Genomic DNA, 26,480 nt, shown 5'->3' with positions numbered 1-26,480 from the left:
TTTCTTCATGGTAAGAGGGATGGATGGATGAAGCAGTCTCCCACTAGAGGTGGTGGAGACAAAAACAATGGAATTCCAAAGGATATGGACTAAGTCCATAGGATCCCTAGCTGCCAAGGAATTTCTATGGCACTGTAATGGAAAGTAAACTGGGCAGGATAGATGGGCCTTCTGGTCCTTATCTGCCATATTATTTTGTGTTTCTCTTGATACCAGATACGACTTGGGCTTCTATAAGCAAGCTGACATCTGCCACAGCTACACAGAGTCTTTTATGAAGGCAGAACTGTCTGCAGCATATCCTTCTTTTCAATCAAGGATTAACGGTCACTATTATTCTTTGTGTGGTTTTACAAGTTCTGTGCAGAGAAGCTCGGAACATGGCTTTAGCTTTACTCCGTTCTGGAGAAAAGTCACCACCAGCTCATTCCTAACTGAATCAGAGAAGGCAGCCTTTGAAGAAATCCATCCGTAAAGGGGGGGGGGGGGTTAGCTTTACTCAATTAAAACAATATTCGCTAGAGCTTACAGGAATAACTCACACCATTTGAAAGAGGAAGCATGGCTTTGTTCAAGCCTGCTGAATTGTGGCAGGTATGTCAAAATACTGGAGATCCCTCCTCTAAAAACTCCTCATCTGGAAGGAATCTCCAGACAGGCTCCTCCCTTACCTGCTCCCCTCTCTCCTGTTTACAGATCAGCTGTCTGAGCTGCCTGGCATTCCTTGATTAATCTATGGCGCATCCCCTGGTTGAAACAGCTAATCTGAGCTGTGAACTACACAGGAGGAAGAAGAGCTGGGCTGAGTTGGGCCACGCCACAGGCCTTTAACTCAAGCTGCAGGAGGGTCAGGCCGGGCCAGGCCCTACCCCGGTGTGGGTAGGGGAACCAGAACTTCAGTAATCTGGAAAAACTATTTCTCTAGTATGATCTTGGTCCCAATCACTCTGCATAAATGGTGCTCCACTGTATTGTTACACACAGCCTGAGAGAAATCACCAACAAGCTTACAACATTTTCATTTTCTTCTATTTAGCAACCAATTTGGAAATTTCTTAATTGGCAATGCAGATCATTTATAAAACTGTTTCTATTTAATTGAGGGCTCTTGAAGATGCTGAAACCAAGGTTCTCCATTTATCCACAGAAAAGGTACACTATGGACAGCAGCAGCTTGAGCTCCCGCCCATCCTGCCAATATGCCTCAGCCCTGCTCTAGAGGGGAAATCTGTCTGTAAGTCTATTCAGTCTTTCAGCTGAGGCATTTACTGATAGTGCTAATTAGTGCCAAACTGTGATTGTATATGGGGACACCTGTCCACTGGGCACTGGACTGAGACCACAAATGGCTTTCAAATGGTAAAGGTTTGTCATCACTACCAACCCCAGTCTCTACAAATGGGGTCTGAGTGACAGTCCAGTTTGCAGGGTCAGGGAAATATGCTTGAAGCTAAAACTTGGACCAATGCACTTTGACAAAGCTTGTCAGTGGCCTGAGGATCCTGATCACCACAAATGAGTTAGAAACCTTGCATTTGATTATAACACCACTATCACTGACCTGAGCATGTGACCTAAAAGGTGAAAAGTTTGGAAGCCCTGTTTCAATCACTTAAACCATCCATTTTCTGACTCCAAGGCTCAGCTGATGTGCATTGGCACCTTAAAACGCCCCTGTGTGAAGCCATTCTGAAAAGTGAACTGTGTAGACCTCTTGGAATAGACTTAGTTTTTGGGTACTTGCCAGGTTCTTATGGCCTGGATTGGCCACTGTTGGAAACAGGATGCTGGGCTTGATGGACCCTTGGCCTGACCCAGTATTGCATGTTCTTATGTTCTCTTACTTTGAAACTACTCAAAACCTTCCCCCACCTGTCTAAGATTACTAATGTGAATGCTGTACACCTTTGGTTCCAACAAATTCAAAGGTTTAAATGTGTTCTTTCCTAAAATTACTTTGTCCTCCTGAAGGATGTTATTTAAATCTTAATGATAAACTTTCCATTCTGGATTTTGCTATGTTTATTATCTTGGAGTATGACTCCCTTGGGCAGGTCTGACAGCTCAGTGGCAGTGCTATGTGTTACCATGCCAGAGATTGAGGTTTATTTTCTGGGCCCAACCTCTCTCCTCAGGATGGCCAAGGCCTGAAATGGGGTACAACAGTCCCAGCCCCTGGGCATGCACTGCACAAAAGTGACACCTTCTGGTCAGATTCAATAAACACGAATCAGCTTCCAGCCAGATCTGTGGTCCATGCCTAGCACTAGCACCTAACCCAGGGTCAACTCAGAGAGACAGATCCAGTTCAGGTTTTGGCACATTACTTCTATGGACTTGTAGTTTAGCCTTTCTTGGAGAAGTTGGAAATATAAGTCTATAGATACAATGGGGCAAAACAAGAACTGGATCAGCCTTTCAGGACTGACCTGGGTCAGCCGATTGAAGAATGTCAGTAAGATGGCTGGGGTAGAAAGAAAGGGGGCAGGGGGTGGCAAGGGGTAGCCAAGGGACCTTCAGATGGTTGTGAATGAAAGCTCAAAGTAGCAAGAGAAAACTTTCCAGCAAGAAAAACACAAAAAAGTCATTCCCAAATCGAAGCCTGGATAAGATTCTTCGAATGGAAGCCTTTCTACAATATATAACATTTGCCACAAAAGTTTAAACTCACGGTAAAACAAGTCAAGTATCTTTCTAAGACCAACTTAGAAAAGACCATATCCTGAGCAGTATATCCATTTTCACTATGGATCAAATTATTAGCTCAGTGCACCTACTGCGCAAAGGGATTCACACACGGGAACAGTCTGAACTAGCTGTTGCAAATATTTTCAACAGGTAGATCAACTTACATTATATCAATATTTTGTTTGATCAGGCCCCAAGCGTTTAAAAGCTGGAAGTCTCTATTAAACCGTTAGATATAACCAAGACAAGCCGCAAAGCAGCCATACAGCAAGCAATGTGAGAGTTTAAACACCCTAAAGTGAGTGATCACTTATGACACTTATGAAGAGGCATTGTCAGCCTAGCAGAGTCCAAGATTCAGGCAGGCCTGCCACCTGCAGATATATGGAGTGACACTACAGCACGATACAGAAACAAAAGAGGATGGCCTTCTTAAGCCCCAGAACAACATTTGCTCCCCTTCAAACAGTGTTTCAAACCCCTGCAGATCCTGTTCTGGAGCTGCAGCTTTCTGTATTGACTTCCTAACAGGCTCAGCAAAAAGGTCAGTGGGCAGAGGGGAAAGTTACAGGGAAAATTGAAGTCTCATCTATTATATATTTTCTCCTTCCATATTTGAGCATTTGAACCTAAACAAAGTCTAGAAACAGTAAGACTGAGGCGCCTCCTTAGCCACTGGAGGCTCTGGAAAGTTAGCCTCAGAAAGACCAGCTTTAAAATGTGGAAACTCGCAGCTTCTTGGACAATGGGTTTCTGGATCATTGTGCTCACTTCTTTTCTCCCTCTCTCTGCTGACTTAGACATCAGCCAGGAAAAAAAACATGTGTTTACAAAGCCTTGCCTAACAAAATAAACTTGTACAGCTATTTAAATGAAGAAAGGCATTTCCAGCTCTTATGCTGTGCGTTCTGCTTCAGGTGGCAGAGAGAATGTACATTACACTGCAAATGCATCGCAAGAAAAACAGAGTGTAGCAGCTAATGTCCACCCCCTTGTGTGCGAAAACCAGAGGAGGAACAACCTGAACCAAATATGGCACACATCTGAAAGGGAGCAGCATTTAGTTGTCCAAATACTCAGCGAGAGCTTCCCTCCCCTGCCCTCAAATAGAAATTATGCTTCAAATGGTGTCTAATTGGGGTTTCACAGTGCCCAAGAATTTTTAATGAAAAAAAAAAATCCAGGGGCTGAGAACTGACCAATGGCTTTCACACAATCTGTACTGAGTAATCTAGCCTTGAGTTTCTTAATCTCTTCTCTCTGCCTATTCCCCTCTCTCCCCTCAAAGGTCCACTGTACTCTGGGAATTGTAGTCCTGTTACTGTAAAAGGACCAGAATGCACTGGAAGAGGGGGAGGGGTTAAGAAAACCAAAACGATCAGTTTGTCAAGACAACACTACATTTAGTATTCTGAATACTATTACTGTGCAAAACTCCACTAGAAAAGCTCAAATGAATCTGACTGCAGCATTTCCTAGGTCTGTTCTCTAAATTTCAGCAGATCCTGGTAATGATTCTCAAGATTCAACCAAGAATGCAACTACAGCTGCTACAATGGTTTTCTTAGGCTAGACTTATACACTGGTGTATTGGGACTTCTACAGGTGTCACCAATAGCTCACTTCGAAGAGCTTTACAAGGGCTTTGGCGGGATTTCTAATAATGAGATGTGAGATTTCTAGCAGAGGGTTGGGGCATAGTGCAACTTATGGGAAGGATGGTGCAAGGAATGATTAAGTTCCGTAGCCTACCAAGATCAAGATTGTGTTTACTAGGCAGCATATAAGAAGAAGTTAAATGGCCACCAAGGTTTATTGAGTTCTGCTTCCCATAGAAAACAATGAGGAATAAAACTTTACTAAGGCAAAAAGAACACTGTGCCCCCATGTGTCTATTTTCCCAGGGGGGAGAATACTGATAAATGGAGATCCACTCCACCAGGTTTCCCTTCCATGAAATTTCGGAAAAATAACATGTGTACACTTATATACATCAACAAGAGATACAAAGGAAGGACATTTTGTGCATATTATACAAATAAAATGTTTTTAATATAATTTCATTTGTCAGTTTTAAAGCAGCAGTACTAGATTTCTTTTTTATTCAACAGTTTTAATGGCCTTACCCCCGTCAAAAATTAAAAAAATAAAAACAACTCAAAACGAGCAAAGCAGTACTGTTATTTCTGGCTCCTATTTTATTCCTGAGCTAAAGGAAATTTTGAAACGTCTTCCTGCCTAGTCACTCTCACTGATCTACATGAATCGGGGATGCTCCTGTGTTGTTTGTTATCAGGATACTGCATATCACATAAGCCATGAACATCTAAAGATTGATCACAGAGGACTGCCCTAAAGCCATGGGGGTGAGAGGAAAAATGAAAGATACATACTCCTAAGGTCATGAAAATATAAGAAATAAACCCCTCATTCAAGAAAAGGATAGGAGAACCAGGAATAAGAGAAACAGCAAAGCCAAGAGACAGGCCATTTGATATTTGAAGGAAATGATCTACTGCTGCTTTAAAAGCTATGCCTCATTAGGCACTGTACCCAACGGAGGAGGTAAGGAGGCCTTGGTAATCATGATTTACATTATCTGCCATATACATAACAATATACTACAACGACATATTTACAGCACCAACTACTCACATAGGGCAGATAGTTCCATAAATGTAACACAGTATCATACAAAAAGTGTTTTAAATATAATTTCCACCGGATGGCACATCATTCATAGTAACAGCTAGTAATCCCACACTGGTTAGCAGCTAGGGTCCACGCTATATGTGTTTTATTGTATATTTTCCTTTTTGCAGCTGGGAAATGTAGAGTTTGGATTTGCTCCCATCCTGCCTCTTAAACCAAACTTCATCGTGGTTAATTGTTGTAATTATGGCACTAAAAAGTAAAAGCAATACAAAGAAAACAGAACACTGTGTTAAAAACAGTCAAATTATCAATGCAGAAGGGCCAACAGTCTCATTGTTTAATGCTAATTGCATGGAATGGTTTCAGCCAATCAGCTACAGAGGAAAGCAGCAGCATTACGAGTAATGGCAGATATACAAATTCCTGCATTCCAAATCCCTTATTAAAAAACAAAACACTTTCATCCTTCAATGCAACAGCGGTTTCCCAGCACACATAAACACGGCACAGGTCTTTCTTAAGACGTTTGTTCATTATTATAATTTTAGGAATCTATTTAGTCCAAATATGAATGCCCCAAGACTGTAGATTGTGATCTTTGGTGGCAGGCAATGTGTGTACTGCATCTATCAACCTAATGCCACATGATCCGCTATACCACTGATAAAGTAAGTTTAGAAGCCTAAATTTCAATCCCAGTGTCATCATTGTTTTCATGTCCTGCTGTAGTTTTGATTTGTGCCTGACACAGAATTCTCCTCCAACCCTGCACAGTGACAGCAACACTTGCAATGCATCATGGGAAGCTAAGGCTCTTGGAAACTGCAATGGCTTCCTTCTCATGTCCATGCTGTTCCTCTGAACTACAATGGGTTTTTTTTTGTCAGAAGTACCATTAGAAAATTATCCAAATATCTCAAAGGCTTCAACAAGACAGTAAAGGGGTATATTTTTAAATTTGCCTTTCCCAAATGGCTCCGTGCAGAGTACAGTCTTGCAATTCATGAGACCTATTTTTTAATTTGACATGTTGATGCTGGACTGCTGTTATAAACAAATCTCGGCAAATGCTGTTTGACAGTGATCCTACAAGTCTCACGTATGTATTATAAAAAGGTTAAAATCAGCCAAAAAGCTGAAATAAATGCAAGCCATAACCAACAGAAACCAGACAGCAAGAAAACTCAGATAAACAAGGTTTATCCAAAAGATTTTCAGATTCCCATTTTACCACATGATCATGGCTCTTAAATCTCCCTATGATGAACTAGGGTCAGATTCAACAGTAAATGCAATGCTCAACTGTAACACTCTGTGTAAATAAAGTACAAAGAATGACAATAATAAAAGTTTACATGGATGTGCTTACTGAAGAGAGCCCTATGAGACTGTTTCCCGATACAGCAGCTCTCTTATAAGTTTCTATAATCTTTACCTGGTAGGATATTCATCTTTCTTATCTATGCATATTGTCTGTCCCCGGCCGTACCACTCCCCATCGTAGTGTAACCGTCCCTCTTCAGACCGTGCGCTGTGCGGATGCTTCTCCAGTTTTATAGGTGCTGAAGGAATTAACAAAGGAAATATGTTATGTTACAAAATTTAAAAAACATAGGAATGACACTTTTCAATTGGATTTCTTATTCCAGCTTCCTAACTAACTGGCACAGAATCCAAAGCTTGCCCTCTGCTAGTGAGGAGCTTCGTGCTTGCACGTGCATGTTGGCCATGCCTCAGGTGTAGTCCTGCCACACTATGTGTGCTCTCATGTACCGTTTAATCTCTGAGAGCTTCTGGATCAGACAGCAGTCTCATACTTTCAATGCTGGTGAGCTACTGCAGCCATGTTCACATTCTTGGCTCAGCCTTTTTGTTTTGGTTCGGCAGTTTCTTCCTGCTCCTTTATGCTTTCAGGTCAATGGGAACAGGCCTCTGTTGACCTACAGCGTCATGTGCCTTCATTCACAACTACCCAAGGAAGTTCCTCCTAATTTTTCTATCCCCCACCCCCCAATTCAGTCCAGCCATCCTAGCAGCAGCGCTCAGACAGGGACCAAGAACTGTGGTTCCCTCTGGAACCTAGGTCTGGCTGCTAGGTGTCAGCTTTGAGGAATGGCCTAGGAAGCAGAAACCTGAGCCTGGAACTGAACCCAAGTCCTCCTCCTCACGGCAGTGGTACAGCACTGCTACCAAGCCACCAGGCTAGCCCCTCTTGGCTCAGCCTTCTGTATTAGAAGCAACACGTGCTGCTTCAGGAGTAGTCCTACTCACAGACACACTGAGGAGCAGAAACCAAAGCCCAGATTCATATCTGGGTTTCCTACTAAGCAGTGAGTAACTACTGGCACTACCAACGCTAATCTTTCACTAGAGTTGTGCATTTTCTTTTCTTCCTTCACAGAAAATAAAACCTCCAGTCCTAAACTGCCATCCCAACTGAGACCTCTCCTGTTCAGTTACAATCTCTATTAATCCACAGCTAGCTGAGGATAGAGAGAGAACAGAATGTGTGGTTCCACTCTTCTAGTATCTTTATCAACAATCCTTAGACTTTTCTTCCATTTTCTCCCATCTCTGTCTCAAAGATGACTTACAACAAGCTACTATGGCCGAGCAGCCAGAATACAGCTGCCAGTGCTAGTTAAAGGGCCACTCCACTCATATCACATAGCAAATGATGGCAGAAAAAGACCCAATGGTCCATCCAGTCTGCCCAGCAAGCTTTTTTTTATTTTTAGGATAGTAACTTCTTGCTCCATGCAGGCTGCACCCTTCCCCCACCCCATGCCTTCTGTTAAGGGTAGAAACTGCCACTCGGTGCAGCAATCAGTTGCAAGTATTGCGGCTGTCAGATAGTCTGGTTTCCCCCCCCCCCCCCCCCCCCCAGTGATACTGTGAAGACGACATCTGTAGGATGGCCCACAAGAGTAAGAAGCCCGCACGTTATGAGCCACAGTCAGTCTCAATCTGCCCTGAGGAAGCGTTAAGTGAAACGTTAACGTTGGCGGGGACTCACAGCACAGACTTGTTTAAGGCAAAAAAAGAAAACCGTAACAAGTCCTAAGATAAGTGCAATATTTTTTAGGACAAAGAGTTACCATAATAATCTTGTCCTTCAGATAAAGATATATCAATCATGGGCTTCCAACTAACAAATTATTCTGGATAAAATGCTCAGAAACAGTGTGACAGTCAGCGGCAAAAATCAGCCGCTGAAGCAGTTGAAATAAAAAAAGGTCTAGCCACTGCTGAAGTAATTCATACACATTGTTTGAGAATATTTTACAACTTGGAACTAGTTTGTTGCAATTATTGAACAAGATTTAATCATCTGCTTTGAAGATTACAAAGTTACTCATTTTAAGAGTGGAACTGTTTTTAACAAAAATTGAGAAAAGAGAGACACATAGAGACCTATGATTGAACTCACTGGTTATAAAAACTCCGGTTAACAAACCTGTTTTACCAGTTCTGAGGACCCTGTCTCTAAAAAATTAAATATTAAAAATCAAAAATTAAAAAATTTCAAATTAATTTTTACACATATTATTAATAACCAGTAGTTTAATAAAGGTTGGTTTTAAACAGCACGTTTATCCAACATGATTTGTGTTACCTTTCACAGCTAGTTAATTGGTGGAAATATATTGGACACTAGCTGGTCCCTGTTTTTTGTCATTCAAAGATGACTTACAACAAGCTACTATGGTCGAGCAGCCAGAATACAGCTGCCAGTGCTAGTTAAAGGGCCACTCCACTCATATCACATAGTAAATGATGGCGGAAAAAGACCCAATTGTCCATCCAGTCTACCCAGCAAGCTTTTTTTTAATTTTTAGGATAGTAACTTCTTGCTCCATGCAGGCTGCACCCTCCCCCCACCCCATGCCTTCTGTTAAGGGTAGAAACTGCCACTCGGTGCAGCAATCAGTTGCAAGTATTGCGGCTGTCAGTCTGGTTTTCCTTCCCCCCCCCCCCCCCCCCGTGATACTGTGAAGACGACATCTGTAGGATGGCCCACAAGAGCAGAAACGACAGGTTGGGTGGCCTTCATGTATCCTGCAGTAGTATATCTGAATCAGTGAACCATGTGATCACAGATTATTTTGGGGCTCGGCAGTTTCCTCCAGCATCTTTGAGCTTCTAGCTCAATCAGAAGAAAGGCTGGGATCTGGTGCTATGAGCCTTCATGCACACCTGCCTGGGGTATTTTTCTCTACTATTTTATTCCCTCCCCTTCACCAGTTCAGCTAATCTCATCACTGCAGTGACAATCCTTGGCCAGGGATCTTTAAAGAACCTTGCAATCATGGACCCTAAATATGGTCATGAGATGTCGCCATTGTAAAATGAGGAATTCTTCCTCCCCTCAGGGCCTGTAAATACTGATTCCCCAGCCCCAACTGGCCCAAGCAGCAGAAGACCTGATCTGGGAACCCAACCTGGCAATGTGTAGCAAATTACCTTTTTTTTTTTTTTTTAAACTGATTTGTGACCACCAAACTCATTTTACTATAAAGCCATTCAAGTCAAACCAACTGACACAAAGTGGGGGTTTTTTGTCTGTGTGCAACCCAGTTCTACCTTAGTTCTGATCCCATCTGCCAAGAAGCATGATAGTCCAGAAGGAAATTTGTTTTCCCTGTTAATCTGTTATTTGACTATAATACCTAAGCAGGATATGCTAGGGCTGGAAAAACATAAGCACCAGATCACCCAGATGTCTAAAATTTAGCACTGGGCAGGAGCCAAAGCCAGGGCTACTACTGAGCTGTAGGAGCGAGATAAAAGAAGGGCACTAGGGCTGGCAGGAGGGAAAAAGTTTGGGAGGGGAAGGGAACAAAAAAAAAAAAAGAATTAAAATTAAATATAAAGATTAGGTAACAAACAAACACAAGAGATAAATAGCGAAAGCTATTTTTCACCGACTCCTAAGAATTTTGGCTGGTTCCTAAGGTTTTCTAAAAGTGTTTCCACCCTGACGTACAATGCACACATACTTTACAGCAACTATAGCTCAGTGTATTTGGCTTTCCAAGTTGACATCATGTAAATACAATGAGTAAATATGACTTACGTTCTGGCTTTACTCTGTGTGGGCCTAGTGTAGCCATTGCCTGGAAGAAAATTCAAAAAGTCATATAAAGCTATAAAAGGAAGGCGGGGTAAAAAGCAAATGACACCTCCTACCCTTTTGCCACACATGCATCAGGCTTCCAAGAAGGCCAGGCTAACCTGCAAGGAGTGGCCGTGGTTACAGCCCTAACATCAACTAGCGCGGGCTGAAGGAAGGGGTGCTGGATGTTCCTAACACAGACTCGCTTGTTTTGGTGGCTGTGAGTGGTAGATTAAATTATCAGACTTGTAAGAACCAAAGAGGAAGATGATGATACTAAAGCCCCACCCAGTGGACGGGAAAGAGGTCAGAGCTGTATTGGAATTTAAATAAGCTTGGGAAAAATATAGAGGGCAGCAGCAGGAACAAGACTGAGAGGTCAGGTAAGAGACGTTGATTTAAGTAAGGGAATTTACAGACTCATCTATTCAAAGAAATAGAAAACAGAACAATTAAGGAAAATGGACAGGCAATGAAAAGCCACATAGATCTTTAAATTACAGACAGACCTAGGAATGTGTACCAACAATGAAACTGCACGATGGCACTTGGTTATGACTTAGGCTGGCCCTTGTGTAATGTAGATATCACTTGGGCTTTCTGCAGCTGCTTAAAATGTTCAAGGTACAGCAGAAGAATTCATCATAGTAACAACTGTAAAAGTCAATGGACCACAAATCCATAAACAATGCTACTGCTACTTCAAGCCTTACCTTTCTGATTGTTGTCCAGTCTTCAAGTATGTCCAGGTCTTGTAACATGTAAACTATATACGGTCGTTAGACGGTTAAGGAAAGGCTGATTTTATAATGAAGCAAGCACACCCAACAATCTTCTTTCAAAGAGAAACTTAAGAATAAATGAAAAGGGAAAAACTTAAGACAAGTGAGAAAAAGTATAAAAGTATTTTTCATTCTTTTTCAGGGCCAGGCCAGCCCAAGTCCTCCCTTACCCGAGATGACTGCCACTCTGCCATCATGGCTTGCTCTCTATACAAAACACAGCTGGCCACTGAACGGGTGCATGAAGAGGAGGGCCAGGGATAACAGTACCAAGTCTCTCACTCAATTCATTTTCAATCTACTTTCAATACTAATATTGGACTCCTCTTGTATCCTCCAGGGGTGCCCAATGCCAGATTGTTTGCCTTGTGGGTACAAAGCACAGATGAATCTACCATACAAAACTAAAGCAACTGCTGAATTAAGTGAAGATGCTGAGAGCCCTGCGCAAAGTTCAACCTAAGTCGGATTCTCAAATATCGATGAACAGTACATGAAGGCACTGGGTTGGGAAACCTCCCATGTCTTTTGAGCAATACAACAAATTGCATGCAGCTTAAATTACAGACCTGCAGACAAATGGGAAATGTACAAGAACTTTAAAAGAGGTTGGGTGTGAGAACATTTTGGGGGTAATTATCAAAAAGTATCAGCTCATAAAATTGGAAATTCTCGGCTGGATTTTAAAATCGGCCATGCAGGTAAAAAAAAAATGGCCACTTACTGGCATGGCCGGGCCCTGACAAATGGGCAGGCCAGCACCATTCCTCGCTATTTCAGCTGCCGCTGCGTACAAGTTACTTCAGGTCAGGCCCTAAAATAACTTACGGAATAAAAGGTTAAAAAATAAATAAATAAATAAAAGGGATTTTAGAGGGTGGGGAGGAGAGGGGAAGGGAGGTTAGGGTAGGGGGTAGGAAAGTTCCCTCCCAGTCCGCTCCTAAATTGGAGCGGACTGGGAGGGAACTGGTGGAGCCCCAATCTCGTCACCGCGCAAGTTTGCTAAATTTTACCCCCCCTTGTGCGCGGCCCACGTTATTTTATAACATATGCGCACCAGTGCGCGGTTATAAAATCGGCACGTCCATGTGCGTGAGCCGGGGTGCGTGCGCACGTTTTAAAATCTACCCTTATGCGTGTAAGCAGCATGAACTCGTGCAAGTAGTATTTTGCAAAAGCCTGATGTACACATGCATCTCTGTGGCACATGTAAATGCGAAAGAGAAAATTAAGAGAGAGTGGTTTAGGGGTGCTCCTGAGTGGGATTCGGAAGTTTGATCACTTGCATGTCTAGAACTTGTATGCATACTTTTAAACCTGGTAATAGCTTTCCAAAATACAGATATAACTTTCCCCATATCCACTTCTGTGTACAGCTGCTGACTTACACGCACTGTTGAAAATTACCCTATGTTGAGTTTATTCTGATGCAGAAATTTGCATATGAGCACACTGTATAACCCTCAGTCGGATGCTCACTGCTTCAACGGCAGGGGGGATAAAGAAAAGAGGATTTATATTAAGACAACCAACAAGGACTAAATTGCACAGGCTGGGTAAACAAATAAGCGTGGGAGTAGCTTGCTTATTGCGGCGGTTACTACCCCTAACCAATTAGGCTTGATACTTCACTTTTAAGCAGCTCCAGCATTGCTCTCTACATCAATAGCAGGGGTGGAAGGAAATTAGAACCAAAAAGTTACCAATAAGGGCCCTGACCTCAGCGGTCAGAGTAACAGATAAGTATGAGAAAAATAACTGTGAAAGCTTAATGGGTAGACTGGATGGGCCATTTGGTCTTCTTCTGCCGTCATTTCTATGTTTCTATGAATAGGCGCTAATAAATCCCCTAATGCAATAAGGGGATTAGTGCCTATTCAATGTGCATCCGACGCGGAATGAGTCTAATAGCGCTAATCACATGCAATGCAAAAAAAATAAAATGTGCAAACTTGCTTTCTCCATTGACAAGCAGAGCTGAATTAGCTATGACTCATTAGTCCTAAGTGGAGGGTTGCCCGGCGCAACACTTAGGGGCAGATTTTATAACCGGCGCGCGCAAGGGGGTGCACACTTATGCACTTTGCGCGCGCTGAGCCCTAGGGGAGCCCTGATGGCTTTCCCTGTTCCCTCCAAGGCCGCTCCGAAATTTGCCTATGATTAGGACTAACCAAAGGAAGGTGGCTTTCAAAATGCTCGATAACATCACATCTGATCCTGAGATTAAAACTGAACTAACCCGAGCTGGCCTGTTTCTCTAAAGGAAAGAAACAGAGAGAAAGTTTGCTTATCTGTATACAGGGCTCTCTGTAGAAAGTAGGATGACTTAGCCATGACATGCGAGTGACATCATCAGACGGTACTGCACAGACCCAACTTTGGGGCCAATGCAATACAGAGCAGCCTCGGAGGAACTTTCCTTCCGCTCCCCTCCCCTTATCTAACCCACCCCTCAGCCCTACCTAAATCCCCCCTACCTTTATTTCAGGAGTTACGCCTGCCTCTCTGGCAGGTGTAACTTGCACGTGCCGGCTGGCTGCCAGCGCGCCATCCCCCGGCACGGCCGCTGTGCCGTAGGACTCGGGACCACCCCCGGACCGCCGCCTCGCCCCAACCCCCCCCCCCCCTTCTCAAAGTCCTGGGACATACGTGCGTCCCGGGGCTTGTGCACGTCGCCGAGTCTATGCAAAATAGGCTCGGCGCGCGCAGGAGCAGGTTTTCAGGGTTACGCGTGTAACCCTTTGAAAATCTGCCCCTTATTGAATGAGCAAACCGACCTCACCGGTGGGGAGTAAAGTACCGGAAGAACAGAATGCACAAAACTGCTTGTCCCAAACTACTGTCATCTCTTGACATATTGTCCAGACAGTAGTGGGATGTGAAGGTGTGCCAGCTTTGCAAACATCTTCCATCAATGCCACTAAAGTCACCATGGTTTTCACTTGATGAGTCTTGAGGAAGACTGTGTTTTGTAGGCCAGCTAGTGCACAATAGTGCATGATATAGTCCGTTAGCCAGTTTGACAGCGTTCTCTTTAAGATGAATTGCAAAAGCCCGATGCATGCATTAATTAGGGGACGCGCGAATAAGCCGTGCTTGTGCATGCCGAGCGGATTTTAAAAGCCGCTGGGATATGCGTGTATCTCCTGCAGTGGACACAGCTCTAAAGTTTTCAAAAAGGGGCGGGGCATGGGCATTTTGGGGTGTGAACCAGAGATGTGCATGTTAATACTTACACGCCTGGGACACGCCCAGATCCCCTTCTGCGTAAGTTTATTTCTGCTATGGAGGAGATGCAAGTTATAAAATAAAGAAAAAAAGGTAGATCTGTGGTGTTTTAAGGCTATTAAACTGGGGGGGGGGGGGGGGGGGGGGTTGGAGGACCTACCTCTTAACTGGGTAAACTGGGGACAAACTGGTTTAACTGGCAATGGCATCGGCACACACCACTTTTAAAATCACCCAACTTACGTTGTAGAAGCGGAATCTGTGCGCACATGTGCACGGCCAGACTATTTTATAATGTGCACATATGTTATAAAATGGCTGCGTTCCTGGATGAGGGCAGATGCATGTGCATAAATGTGCTCCTGCATGCTGATTTGAAAGTTACCATCATAGTCTATTAGGATGAAAGGCACAAACACCAGAGAAGCTTTTTGATGAGGTTGAGTTCTCCATAAATAGTAGACCAAGACTTTCTACAATCCAAATGAAGAGCCTTTTTGCCTCCATGAAAATTACGACTTGGGAAAAACACAGTAAAAACAAAGGCTTGAATTATGTGAAAAAGCCAATACCACCTTAGGAAGAAACTTAGGGTAAATGTGAAGGACCAACCTGCTATGGAAGAACTGGAGATAAAGCAAGTAAGATAATTTGTAACCCAGTGATCCTTTGAGCACATATGATGGGCAACTAGAAAAAGCACCTTCCTGATGAGGAACTATACAGGAGCCAAGAAATTCAAATTGAGGCTTCAGAAACTGAGTTAAAATGATGTTAAGATCCCAAGGCACCAGAGATTTAGTGCCAATATCCTTTTATAAATCTGAGTACCTTCTACCTGTTGATGGTACACTGCAATGGCACTAATGTATACTTTCACTGAGGATATGCTAAGTCCCAATCAAGAAAGGGAAAAGTAGTAGTGGTTTTTAAGCCAGCATCCGAAAGGTGCAGCAGATAGTCATGCAGTTTCGGTGTAGAGCAGGAGAATGGATCCAACCCGTGACTCACATGCGCAAACCTCCTCCACTTCAGGTTATATGACTTCCTGGTGGAAGTCATATAACTGGAGGCTAACAGGACCCAAGAAACATTGTCCAACAGGTCAAGGGGCTGCAAGATTAGCCTTTCAACATCCAGGCTGTTAGGGACAACACCTTGAGGTTGGGATGGTGTAGCCTGCCCTGATACTGCCTGACAAGGTCCAGGGAGGTCCCCAGACTGATCGAGTTCCTGATAGAGAGATCCCACAGGAGCAGGAAACAAATCTGCCTCGGCCAATGAGGGGCTATGAGGATCATGGTTCCTTGTCCTGCCAGAGCTTCAGGAGAGTCTACATCACCAGCAGAAGCGGAGGAAACACATACAGGAGGCCCCTGCCCCAATGGCGGACAAAGCATCTGTGGCTGGTTTGCAGTTCCCCCTGTACAGGGAGCAGAATTGTGTCACCTTGCTGTTGCAGGATAAGGCAAAGAGATCCACTTCTGGGGTTCCCCAGAGGCAGAAGATCCAGACCACCACCGCCAGATTCAGGGACCACTCGTGGGGGTCGGAAGACCTGACTGAGGTGGTCTGCCACCACATTCTCCGTCCCCGCAAGGTAAATGGCTGAATTGCTACCTGACTCAGGAGGAATGATCCCGTACCTCCCTGTTGTTGATGTACCACATTGCCACCTGGTTGTCGGTCTGGATCAAGACCACCTTGTTGGATACGCGATCCCAGAACGCATAACAAATTGCTTGAAGCTCCAGGAAGTTGGTCTGGCACTGAGCTTCCTGAGCAGACCACAGGCCCTGTGTGCAGAGGCCCTCCACAAGGGCGCCCTACCCCAGGGTCAACACATCCATTGTGAGGTCAATCTGGAAATGGGGAGACCGGAAAGGAACACCCTGTTCCAAGTTGGGCAGGCTCTCCCACCAAGACACGGAGGCCTGGAGCGGCAGAGTAACGCGGATGTGCATGTGGAGGTCCTAGATGGCTTGCTGCCACTGGGACCACAGGGTCCATTGAGCCCTGCGCATATGCATGCAAGTCAGATGTGTAACATGGACAGTGGCCGCCATGTGACCCAGGAGGCGGAGCATGAGGCATGCGAAGACATGTCAGCTCTTGCGAACCAGACCTGCGATGGATGCCAGGGCGAGCGCCCAATCTTAGGGCAGATAAGGGCTGGCCTGAGTCGTGATCAGCCAAGCGCTGATGAAGCTCAACTGCAGCAATAGGGTCAGATGGGACTTTGGTCAAGTGCTGAGACCAAAACGCCCCCTCCTGAGAGTCACTCTTGACCAGCCAGTCGTCCAAATAGGGGAACACCTGCACCCCTAGACAGCGGAGGTGTGCTCCACCGCTACCAGGCACTTGGTGAAGTCGCAAGGGGCTGAGGTTAGGCCGAATGGCAACACCTTGTATTGGAAATGCCTCTCACCCACGACCAACCAAATATACTTCCTGTGGCTGGGGAAGATTCTGATGTGGGCGTATGTGTCCTTGAGATCGAGGGAGCAAATCCAGTCCTTCCCTTGCAAGAGGGGAATCGGGGGGCCCAGAGAGACCATTTTTAACTTTTCTCTTTTTAGAAACCGGTTCAAAAGTTCTCAGGTCCAGAATAGGGTGGAGTCCCCCTGTTCTCTCTGAAATCAAGAAATAGTGAGAATAGAACCCCTTCCCTTGCTGCCGCAGGATGGGTTCGACTGCTCCTGCCATTATGAGGGCAGAGAGCTCTGTCAAGAGTATTTCCTGATGCGAGGACTGACCCCAAGAGGGGCATGGGGGAGTGTCTAAGGGAATACCCAGAAAACTGTTGATACCCTCAACGAATGATGGAGAGGACCCATCGGTCCGAGGTGACACTGAGCCAGCGGTCCACGAAGAATTGCAGCCGGAGGACTCTGTGTTGAAGGTACCATGAACTGGCTTATGCTCCCCTGCAGACAGTCAAAATCCCGTAGCAGAGCTTGGCTGGGGTGCAGGCTGAAGCCTGGGGGTCCGCTGCTGTCTAGAGCAGCCCCTAGAACTCACCTGTTGAGTACGGGCACAGGAGGACGGAAGATATTTCCTCTGGCAGTAAAAGGACCTCTGCGAGCCCTATTGCAAGGATTTACTGGAAGAGGAAGGAGGGTCTGATGTACTTGTCAACAGATGTTGAAGGGTTTCATGGTGATCCTTCAACTGAGCCACAGAATCTTTAACTTGGTCACCAAAACGTTTCTCGCCAGTGTATAGGAGGTCTGCAAGCTTCTCCTGGACCTCTGGCTGGAGATCCGAGGCTCGGAGCCAGGCCACTCTGCGGGCACTAATGCCCGCCACTGCTACCCTAGCAGATGTTTCGAATATGTCATAGGTGGAGTGCACCTCATGCTTGCCACATTCCAAGCCCTGATGGACAAGAGCCATAAAAAATGTCCTGTTGCTACTGGGACAGACGCTCGGATAACTCCTGGCCTTGTTTCCAGAGGTTCTGAGAATACTGTGTCATATATAACTGGTAGGAAGCAATACAGGCAATCAGCATGGCACCCTGAAATACCTTCCTGCCCAGCGCATCCAGCGCTCCCGGCCTGGAGGAGTGAAAACGTGGGTACGGGAACATTTGGTCTTCTTGAGCGCAGACTCTACCACAACAGACTGATGTGGGAGTTGATGCCTCTCAAACCTCAAGGCCTGCTGCACCAGGTAGACCACATCCACCTTCCTATTCACTGGAGGTATGGAGATGGGATGTTCCAAACGTTCTAAGGAGTAACTCCTTGAAGATGTCATGTACGGGAACAGTTACCACTTCCTTAGGAGCATCAACGAACTGGAGAACTTCCAGCATCTTATGCCTGGCATCTTCTTTCATCAGAAGCTAGAACAGAATGGTTTTTGCCATGGCCCGGACAAAACCCGCAAAGATTAAGTCCTCAGGTGGGAACCAGCACTGCTACTCTAGAGGAGACGGGTCTGAGGGAAGATCCCCGGAGTCATCAGACAAGGACCCAGAGGCATCAGCATCATCCCCTCACAGGTCATAAGGGGCATCTTCTTCACTGAGATTACCCGGAGACACCAGTGGAAGGCCCCTTCCTAGGCCACTGAGGGCACCACAGGCACCAGGGCCACTGACAAACTAGGAGTCACTTTGGGTATATCACAGCAGGTGCTGGTACCAGCCCGAGCCTGATGCCATGCGAAGACTGTGACTGGTGACGATGCTTTCGTGACTTCCCCTGGTACCCAGCCCAGTCCCTTCCCCAGTGCCAAGGTAGATAGAAATGATCCTGACATCCTGAAGCGTGAAGATACCAATGATGACCGATCTCCAGCCCCTCTCTCCAGAGGGGGCCCCGGAGGGGGAGTGAACAGTGAGGGCTCGGCGTCCATTGGTTCCCCGTGTCTTGGAGTCAACGGTTCAGATTTCTTGGAACCGAAGTTTTTCCATCTTATCTAGCCGGATGCGACAGCCTTTGGGGGTCATCTGGTTGCAAAAACGATACTCCCGGACATCATGCAATGCCCCCAAGCAGAGGATACAAACCTCATGCGGGTACGTGATGGTCATGGTCCACGGACACAGGGGGCACCGGCGAAAACCTGACAATGCTATCACAAAAAGTATTCGAGCAGTCGGTGCTCAGCGGACACAGAGGCGAGATACACTGGTGACTGATCACAAAGAAGGAAAAGAAGCTTACTGCGCTGCCTACTACCAGGCAGGGAGAAGGGAGACCCCAACACAGACAAAGTCAGAACCAACCGAAATATGAAGAAAACACTGTGAAAAAGCAGAGCTCCACAACCGCGAGACGATGGCTCCACAGAAAAGAAGAGACTGAAGGGGGCCCTGCGTGGACAAGTGGATAGTGGCATGCTAGGCATGCTCAGTGTGCCAGTCAAAGTTTCTAGATACTTTCTAGAAAGTTTCTAAAAACTTTGACATAAGATTTCCGTGCCAGACTCCATCTGATGATGTCACGCGTGTGTTAGGACTACCATCCTGTTTGTCCTAGGAGAAAAGATGGCCTAGAGCCATGAGGATCTTCCATACCATGAAAGATAAAGAGATTTGAAGCCACTGATAACTGGCTTCTTTTTATTTATTTATTTATTTATTTTTTTGCCAGCACTTTTGCTGTTAAAGGGCTGCCAAGGCAATGAGAGATCCAAAAACAAACTGCAATGAAGCAGAAAAGAATATATAGAAAAATGTTTTTCAAGAAAAGGTCAAACGTCTGTGTAAAAGCTTGGACAAAAATCAGACTGATGGGCTCCTAAAGCAGCATGCGTGTGTGGGAGCCACTGCACATGCCAGTACATTTTTTTTTCCTAAGCTTGGAGCGATAGGTCTGTTTGATGCTCTTTGTTGATGTCACCCATGATTAATTCAGCTCTGTTATCAACAGAGAAACAGCAGTTCTAAGTGTTTGGAATTTTAAAGACATAAGAAGTGTTTGCACTGGGAGTCACTAATCTGGATGCTTTACTATCTATGGCAGAAATCTGAATGGAATGGATATATAGTTCAAACGTTATTGGGGGAGACACATGATAAGTATAGAAGGCCAGTAAGAGACTAAAAATATTAAGACATGAGTAACTGTATGTCTCTTGAAACAGCAATGTGTTTGAATTACATTTGTGAAATCATGTGAGCTCCCTCTGGTGGCTACTCTGAAGTCCTGTGGATTTTACTGAGGTAAAGGATACCTTAATTTACTTAACTAATACTATTACAACTATCAATCATTTAGAAGCTGAAACAAGCAGTAGTAAAAAAACAAGCAGTAGTAAAAAAGTTAAAAAAAAAAAAAAGTGTATTAAAATTTAACATACATTTTCTTTATTACTGCATTAAAAAAACTTTACTACCAATACATTAAGCTAATTATTTGCCAACTACTTGGTAGTAAAACTATGCTAAATATTATTTATTTATTTATAACTTTTTTTTATACCGAAGTTCAGGTAACAGAATTATGGAAGTAAAATTAAAAAGTGCACTAACTTTAGTATCATTTTTAACTTCAGTGGTGGAAATTAAAACTCGCTGGTCCACCCTGGAACCCCCAAGCCAGGGGGACTCTGCCCAGAGATCAGAAAGGCTCCAACCACCCATCACCTATTCTACAGGCTCCCCTATACTTATCTTTCCTGTAGCATGGCTCCTCCTGTTTTCCCTGTGGTGTTTCAACTGAGGTCACTGATGTCAGCTGAATGGGCAGCATTTTAAAAATGACTGGCGGGGAAGACAGGAAGAACCATGCTGCAGGAAAGGTAAGTACAAGGGGGCTTTCGAAGGGGCCTATAGGGTATGTGGGTAAGGAGTTAGGAGGGGTAGGCCCCAAACTGGGGATCTTGCATCTAGAATCTCCTTGGGGAACCCAGGTCTGTGGGTGGCGATGTTGTTTTTAGCTTCCATTTGCTTCTCAGAGAAGTAAATGGAGGCTAAAATTTGATTTCACCTTTAGGTCTATAGCACTACAGGTGAAATAAAAAAGTATGCTAATTTTTAGCGCACCTTTCCGCATTGGAAATAATTACATATACAGGTCATTTCTGGGTATTAACATGGAAAATGCACTCAAATTAATGCACAATTTTTAGCACACATTATTTCATGCACAGTCTCCCTATAATCAGAAGGAATTTTAGTACACCAAAAATGTGCACTAATGGTTCCTAATGGAACCCCTAGTTCCCTTCTCATGTTACTCCCAGTTGAATCCCTCCCACTAATTTATCTAGCTTCTTTGTTATTGCATCTTATCGTTACCTGTTCATTGTGAAGGCAATGCCTATATAACCATGGTTAGTAAGTTACATGTAAACCGACACGATGTGCAAACGTTTGTCGGTATATAAAACTGTTCAAAATAAAATAAATAAATAAATAAATAATGGGGTAATAATAAGAACAAGTTCATCTTTCGCATAAATAATTCTTTTGCTCCTCTTCTCTAGTGTTTATTTGTTCATGCTGTATTACACTTTCCTCTTGATATGTCCTGTTTGCAACCACTCCAACTTCTGTAGACAGCCCTAAAGCCAATTCGTAGTAATCATTTTTCTATTTCTACTTTTGTGGATAAGAATGAGATAGTGAATAAGACTGTGATTTCATAATAACAATCGTCCAGCAGCATCCTCATCTCTAAGATTTTATTATACACATTTTAAAAAAAACTTTAAAAAAATGAGCCATGGATCAGATTTGCAATTGATTACACGACATAGTAACATAGTAATGACAGCAGAAAAAGACCAAAATGGTCCATCCAGTTTGCCCAGCAAGCTTCCCAAGGTAGTAACTGCCGCTCCGTGCAGGTTACCCCCAAGTTTCTCTTAAGGGTAGTAACTGCTGCTCCGTGCCGGTTAAGCTTTATTTATTCCCCCCTCTAGCCTTTTAGGGATCCACAGTGTTTATGTGGTTATGATTTATGCCACCAATGTGTGCTCCAGTAAAATTTTAATTAATATTTAGGGCGATCTATCTATATTGATTTGTTGAATCTTGCCCGCATCATTGCATTGTTTGCTTTTAGTCACCATTCAATCACTATCATTTCATTGCTCCGTACAGGCAGGGCTGGCAACAACGTTGCTCACCTTTCCATCCATGTGTACACTAAGCTAACCAGCTTTGACAATTTACCTGTTTCTAGTTTGTAGACAGTTAATGAAGATTTAAGGAATATATGTGGGACACACTAAATTTGTAACAGCAATTCTCATCGATTAATATAAGATCACATGACCAAACATAGAAAGAACTATTGCTCAGGCAACAGTTCATACAGCAGGTCACAATCAACTTCATGTCATTTAGCTTTTTTTTCTTACATTCTTTAGAATACAGACAACTACATTCACCAAATGATAAAAATCTATTGCCCACTTGTAAGGAATTGTAACTTCCAGCATGAGCCTCTGTCAACCACTATGCCTCCCTTGGGGGGGGGGGTGAATATTTTCCACTATTCATCTCCTTGGCAATTCATGGAACAGCTCCCTCTTATTCTTCAACTGTGCCCTTGATTTAACACCAGTAATCCATATAATGCAAGGTTACTTTAAAAACAAAGCTTGCCTTCAATTCCTTTACCTACCAGTTCTCATTCTGGGGTTTGCATGGGCTAATGCCAGACATATGCAAATAGCAGCACTGTCCTGCCACAAGATCCAACCAGAAAAGGATATCTGATACAACAACCGGCTTTTTCTTTTTATCTGGGCTAAAAGGATCCTTCCGTTTTTTCCTTGACTGCAATTCATCGTTCCATAGCTCTGAAATCCAACCCCAAACAGAAATGTTATTAGGTTAAATCATTTACTGATGCAACACACCCAAAACAAAGATCATCTCTAGCAGCACAGGCATGGCACGTGGTGGTTTTCTGGGACACTGGAATTCTCAATGTTTACCCAGCATATTGCTTGCTTTTGTGGGTCCCTGGGTTCATGGCTGAGAAGTGGATGGTCTAGTGGTTCCAATAATGGACAGGGAGCTAGGAGACCTGGGTTTAAATTCTGCTTTTTACCACCGACCCTTACCGTGGCTTGGGCTAGTCACTTTAGAAAAATCTGTTTTTTGTTTTCAGAAGACAAATACAGCAAACCAAATCAGAACTGTACCAACAATCATAGATAACTATACAGAGTATGGTATTGAAGAAATCCCCTCAGTCTTTAGTGAGCAACAATGTCTTCTTCATGTTACCTCCTTCCCCACCTCCCCCAACAATCCCAACAGCAGCTGAAAATTACTATACTGAAAGCGAATACCCACTTGGACTTAAAGAGCATGATATTCAAAAGCCATTTAGATGGATAACTGAAAAATTATCTGTCTAAATGGCTTACTAGGGTATATTCAGCACTTATCTAGATAAGTCGGGGACATTCTGGGGGCAGGCAGAAGATTTTCCGGGAGGAGCAGAGAGTTAGCCGGTTAACTTATCTGGCTAACTCTGGTCGGGCCATAGGGCTTTCCTAAAGTTAGCCAGCTATACATATTTGGTTAACTTTAAGATAGCCAGGTATGTTTATCTGGCTAACTAGCTGAGCTACTCAGTAGTTGAATATTGCCCCCAAAGTTCTATGGGATAAAGACTCATACCTGCATATAAATTGTTATTATTAAACCAAGGCATTTTACATTATTATTGTCGCCTCTATAAGGAATGCTTACACTTTCCCAAACCATGTCAAAGGCCGTGGCCACTATTCACACTATTCTGCAATGGAATGAAAATGCAATCCATTCAGCAGAATCAGTAAAGAGGCAGGGATCAAAGATATAAAAACTACTTTACCTGAGGTAATGTCAATGCTGTGTCGGTCCTCTTCAAGTCTTCGGATCTTCTCTTCAAGCTCACTCTGCACAGTATCGTATAACAGCAGCTTTTCACTCTGTGGAGGAGAGAGTGGCAGAAAGATTCACATTACAAATTAGAAATATAGAAAGTGGAGCAAACACATACAGATGTTCCCAACATTTAGAGGATAATTTTCAGCAGTCCAGGTAGGGCTAAAATTTGCACATACAAATTTCATGCAGACTTTAGCATGAATTTTCAAAGTGGACTTATACAGTAAAAGCTGAACATGCAATGGTTGTCTATTAGATGTGTGGTTTTCTCTTACTAGTCACTCAGGACTAGAAGGACTTCCATAATAAACTTGTACTTTCAAAAACACACAAACCCAAAATATTAGGTACAGATATCGAAGATGAAGTAACAAGGTAGCATAAGCTGTCCACTGTAACCTGCATAAACACTGAGAAATTCCAGTACTAGAAACACTGGGATAACAACAACCCAAAACAGTACTATGAGAACAGTAACATAGAAACACAGTAAATGATGGCTGAAAAAGACTGAAATGGCCCAGCAAGGTGTTTAAGATTGTAACTGATGCTCCATGAAGGTTACCCCATGCCTTTCTTGGAAGCACAATACTACCATTTCAATATGAATAATTAAGTTGTGATCCCACTGGACAGTCCCATTCCAACAGATAAAGGTTGATGCCACAAAACTAGGCCTGCCGAGATCCAAACAAAACATTTTCAACAGCCCGTCTAGCTATGAAGTACATGCGCGCTTTACACTAGCTAATTTTAAAAGGGAAACTATCCAGGCATAAAACTGCACAAACTTTATACCTGTGGTTCATGCAAGTGGCTGATCGAGAGTAAAATAGCACACGTACTTTTGAAAATCCCATGCACATGTACTGCTTTCTTTCCCCCAAGCTAAGCACACCCCAGGAAACACCTCTTTTTAACCAACTAAAAGCATACATGCTTTGGACTCTTAAAGGTGGGCAGAGGGCAATTTTCAGCCAGGCCAATTTAAAATGGTTTTCATACTAGTAAAGAACTAAAAACACATGAATGGCATTTCTTACAGAAGTATCAGTACCAAGTGGCTATTCTATATTGCGTCTGGAGAGACAGAAGATCATTAAATACCAAAAAGATGCAAATCTGAAGCTGGGAAAATGCAGCAGAAAGATACAGAAATAAGAGTCACAACTCTTATAGGTGCTGCTGGTCTGCTCTCCAAGTGCACCATAATGTGTTGCCTGACCATGTTATGCTACAGAAGCTTCAAAATGAAGCACAATGCAGATATCAAGCAGAATAATAGCAGTGAATCTGAGAGATTGGGATCATAATCAGCATACCCATGTGTAAGAATGAGATTCATTCCTCTCATGGTATGCATATAACTCAAGACTAACTTCATCAATAGTGCATGCATTTACTTTTATCTAACAGTTGTTTTGGGATAGATTACAATTCAGTAAAAATATAATTACATGAACACACAGATAGAAAATACTGTTACAATGTGATATAAGAAGATAAGAAAAGCCATGCCAGGTCAGGCAAAGGTCCATTGTGCCTAGCATCCTGTTTCAACAGTGGCCAGACTGGGTCACAAGTATCTTGCAGATCCCAAAAAGTAGTTTGTTTTTTTTAATTCAGAGAACACCTATTACAGGTAAGTAACTGTTTTCTCCAAGAATAAACAGAATAATGCAACCACACGTGTGGAAATCCCTAGCTAAGGATTGCCTTACAACAAAAAAGGGGATACAAAGAAACAATAAAGCTGCCTGTGGGCAGGAAAACATGCTTGTTTATTTTATTTTTAGGGATGTCAACCTGAAATCATGTAAAGGACTCTAGGCGGGTGAAGCTGGATTCCATCCCTGGAGGACCAACTGACCAAACTTACTGTTGTGTTGAGAGAGAGTCAGTACCTAAACAATAATGGGATGGGAATATGTGGACTGAACTCTAGATCACAGCCCCGCAGTGGAGGAGATAAACATCTCATCTGCAGGTCCTTCTCCTTGTAGAGAGTGAATGGTAGGATTGTTGACATTTTCTGCAGGAACTTACGATAGTTAAGGTCCTCTGGTGGCAATGTGCTCCTGGGTAGCTGTGGTGAAGGGTCAGATACTAGTCCCATGAACTCTTCCTTATCAGATCAGAAAGGTGAGGTTCCCCAGAACTGATAAGAATAAGAAAATAATTCTCTCTCTTGGATTTCAGTCAGTGAGAGAGTGGGTAGGCCCACTGATGTTGATTTCTCCTCCTTGCAAGATTGTGGAGGTTCTGACCTTGATGGAGACTTGGAAGAGAGATTCCTGGGAGAAAAGATGGCACCAGTTTTCATCCCATGGTGGGGACCGGGGACTTCTGTACTAAGAATAAAGTTCAAAAAGCTGATGTTTCTTGCATGTGCTCCAAAACTGGATGTACTCTTTCCTCACTGGATTATGGGGGTGGCATGTCTCAAATATCTCATTATGCTCCAGAACTGTTCTAAATTTTCCTTTGAGATTGGGCCTAGAGTCACTATTGAAGATGGATAATGGGAAGGAATAGTCTGCTTACAGTACCATGACTGGTATCAGTTAGGTCGGGCAGCTCCAGAGTTTCTCCATGGTCAAGCAATCCAGGTTTTGTGCCAAGAGTTTTGGCACCAAATATTTCCTATCCAGTGCAGTGGACT

At 43.7% G+C, this 26,480-nt stretch overlaps 1 protein-coding gene across 1 annotated transcript in view; it reads right to left on the bottom strand.

The window, feature by feature from the left end:
• Nucleotides 1-4,721: 4,721 nt before the first annotated feature.
• BRMS1L (BRMS1 like transcriptional repressor) overlaps nt 4,722-26,480 on the bottom strand; it is a 70,133-nt gene continuing 48,374 nt past the window's right edge. Inside the window, exons 5-10 of the mRNA XM_029598970.1 lie at nt 23,763-23,859; nt 22,648-22,734; nt 11,173-11,237; nt 10,421-10,460; nt 6,779-6,905; nt 4,722-5,592 (exon numbers count right to left, since the gene is read on the bottom strand). Coding sequence (XP_029454830.1) covers nt 5,475-5,592; nt 6,779-6,905; nt 10,421-10,460; nt 11,173-11,237; nt 22,648-22,734; nt 23,763-23,859 — 534 coding nt within the window. The 3' untranslated portion in view covers nt 4,722-5,474. The remainder of the gene's footprint in view (nt 5,593-6,778; nt 6,906-10,420; nt 10,461-11,172; nt 11,238-22,647; nt 22,735-23,762; nt 23,860-26,480) is intronic.

The sequence above is a fragment of the Rhinatrema bivittatum genome, chromosome 4 (genome assembly GCF_901001135.1).
Source record: "Rhinatrema bivittatum chromosome 4, aRhiBiv1.1, whole genome shotgun sequence".
In the NCBI taxonomy this organism is placed as follows: domain Eukaryota; kingdom Metazoa; phylum Chordata; class Amphibia; order Gymnophiona; family Rhinatrematidae; genus Rhinatrema; species Rhinatrema bivittatum.
This window is presented reverse-complemented; position numbering and strand designations above follow the sequence as displayed.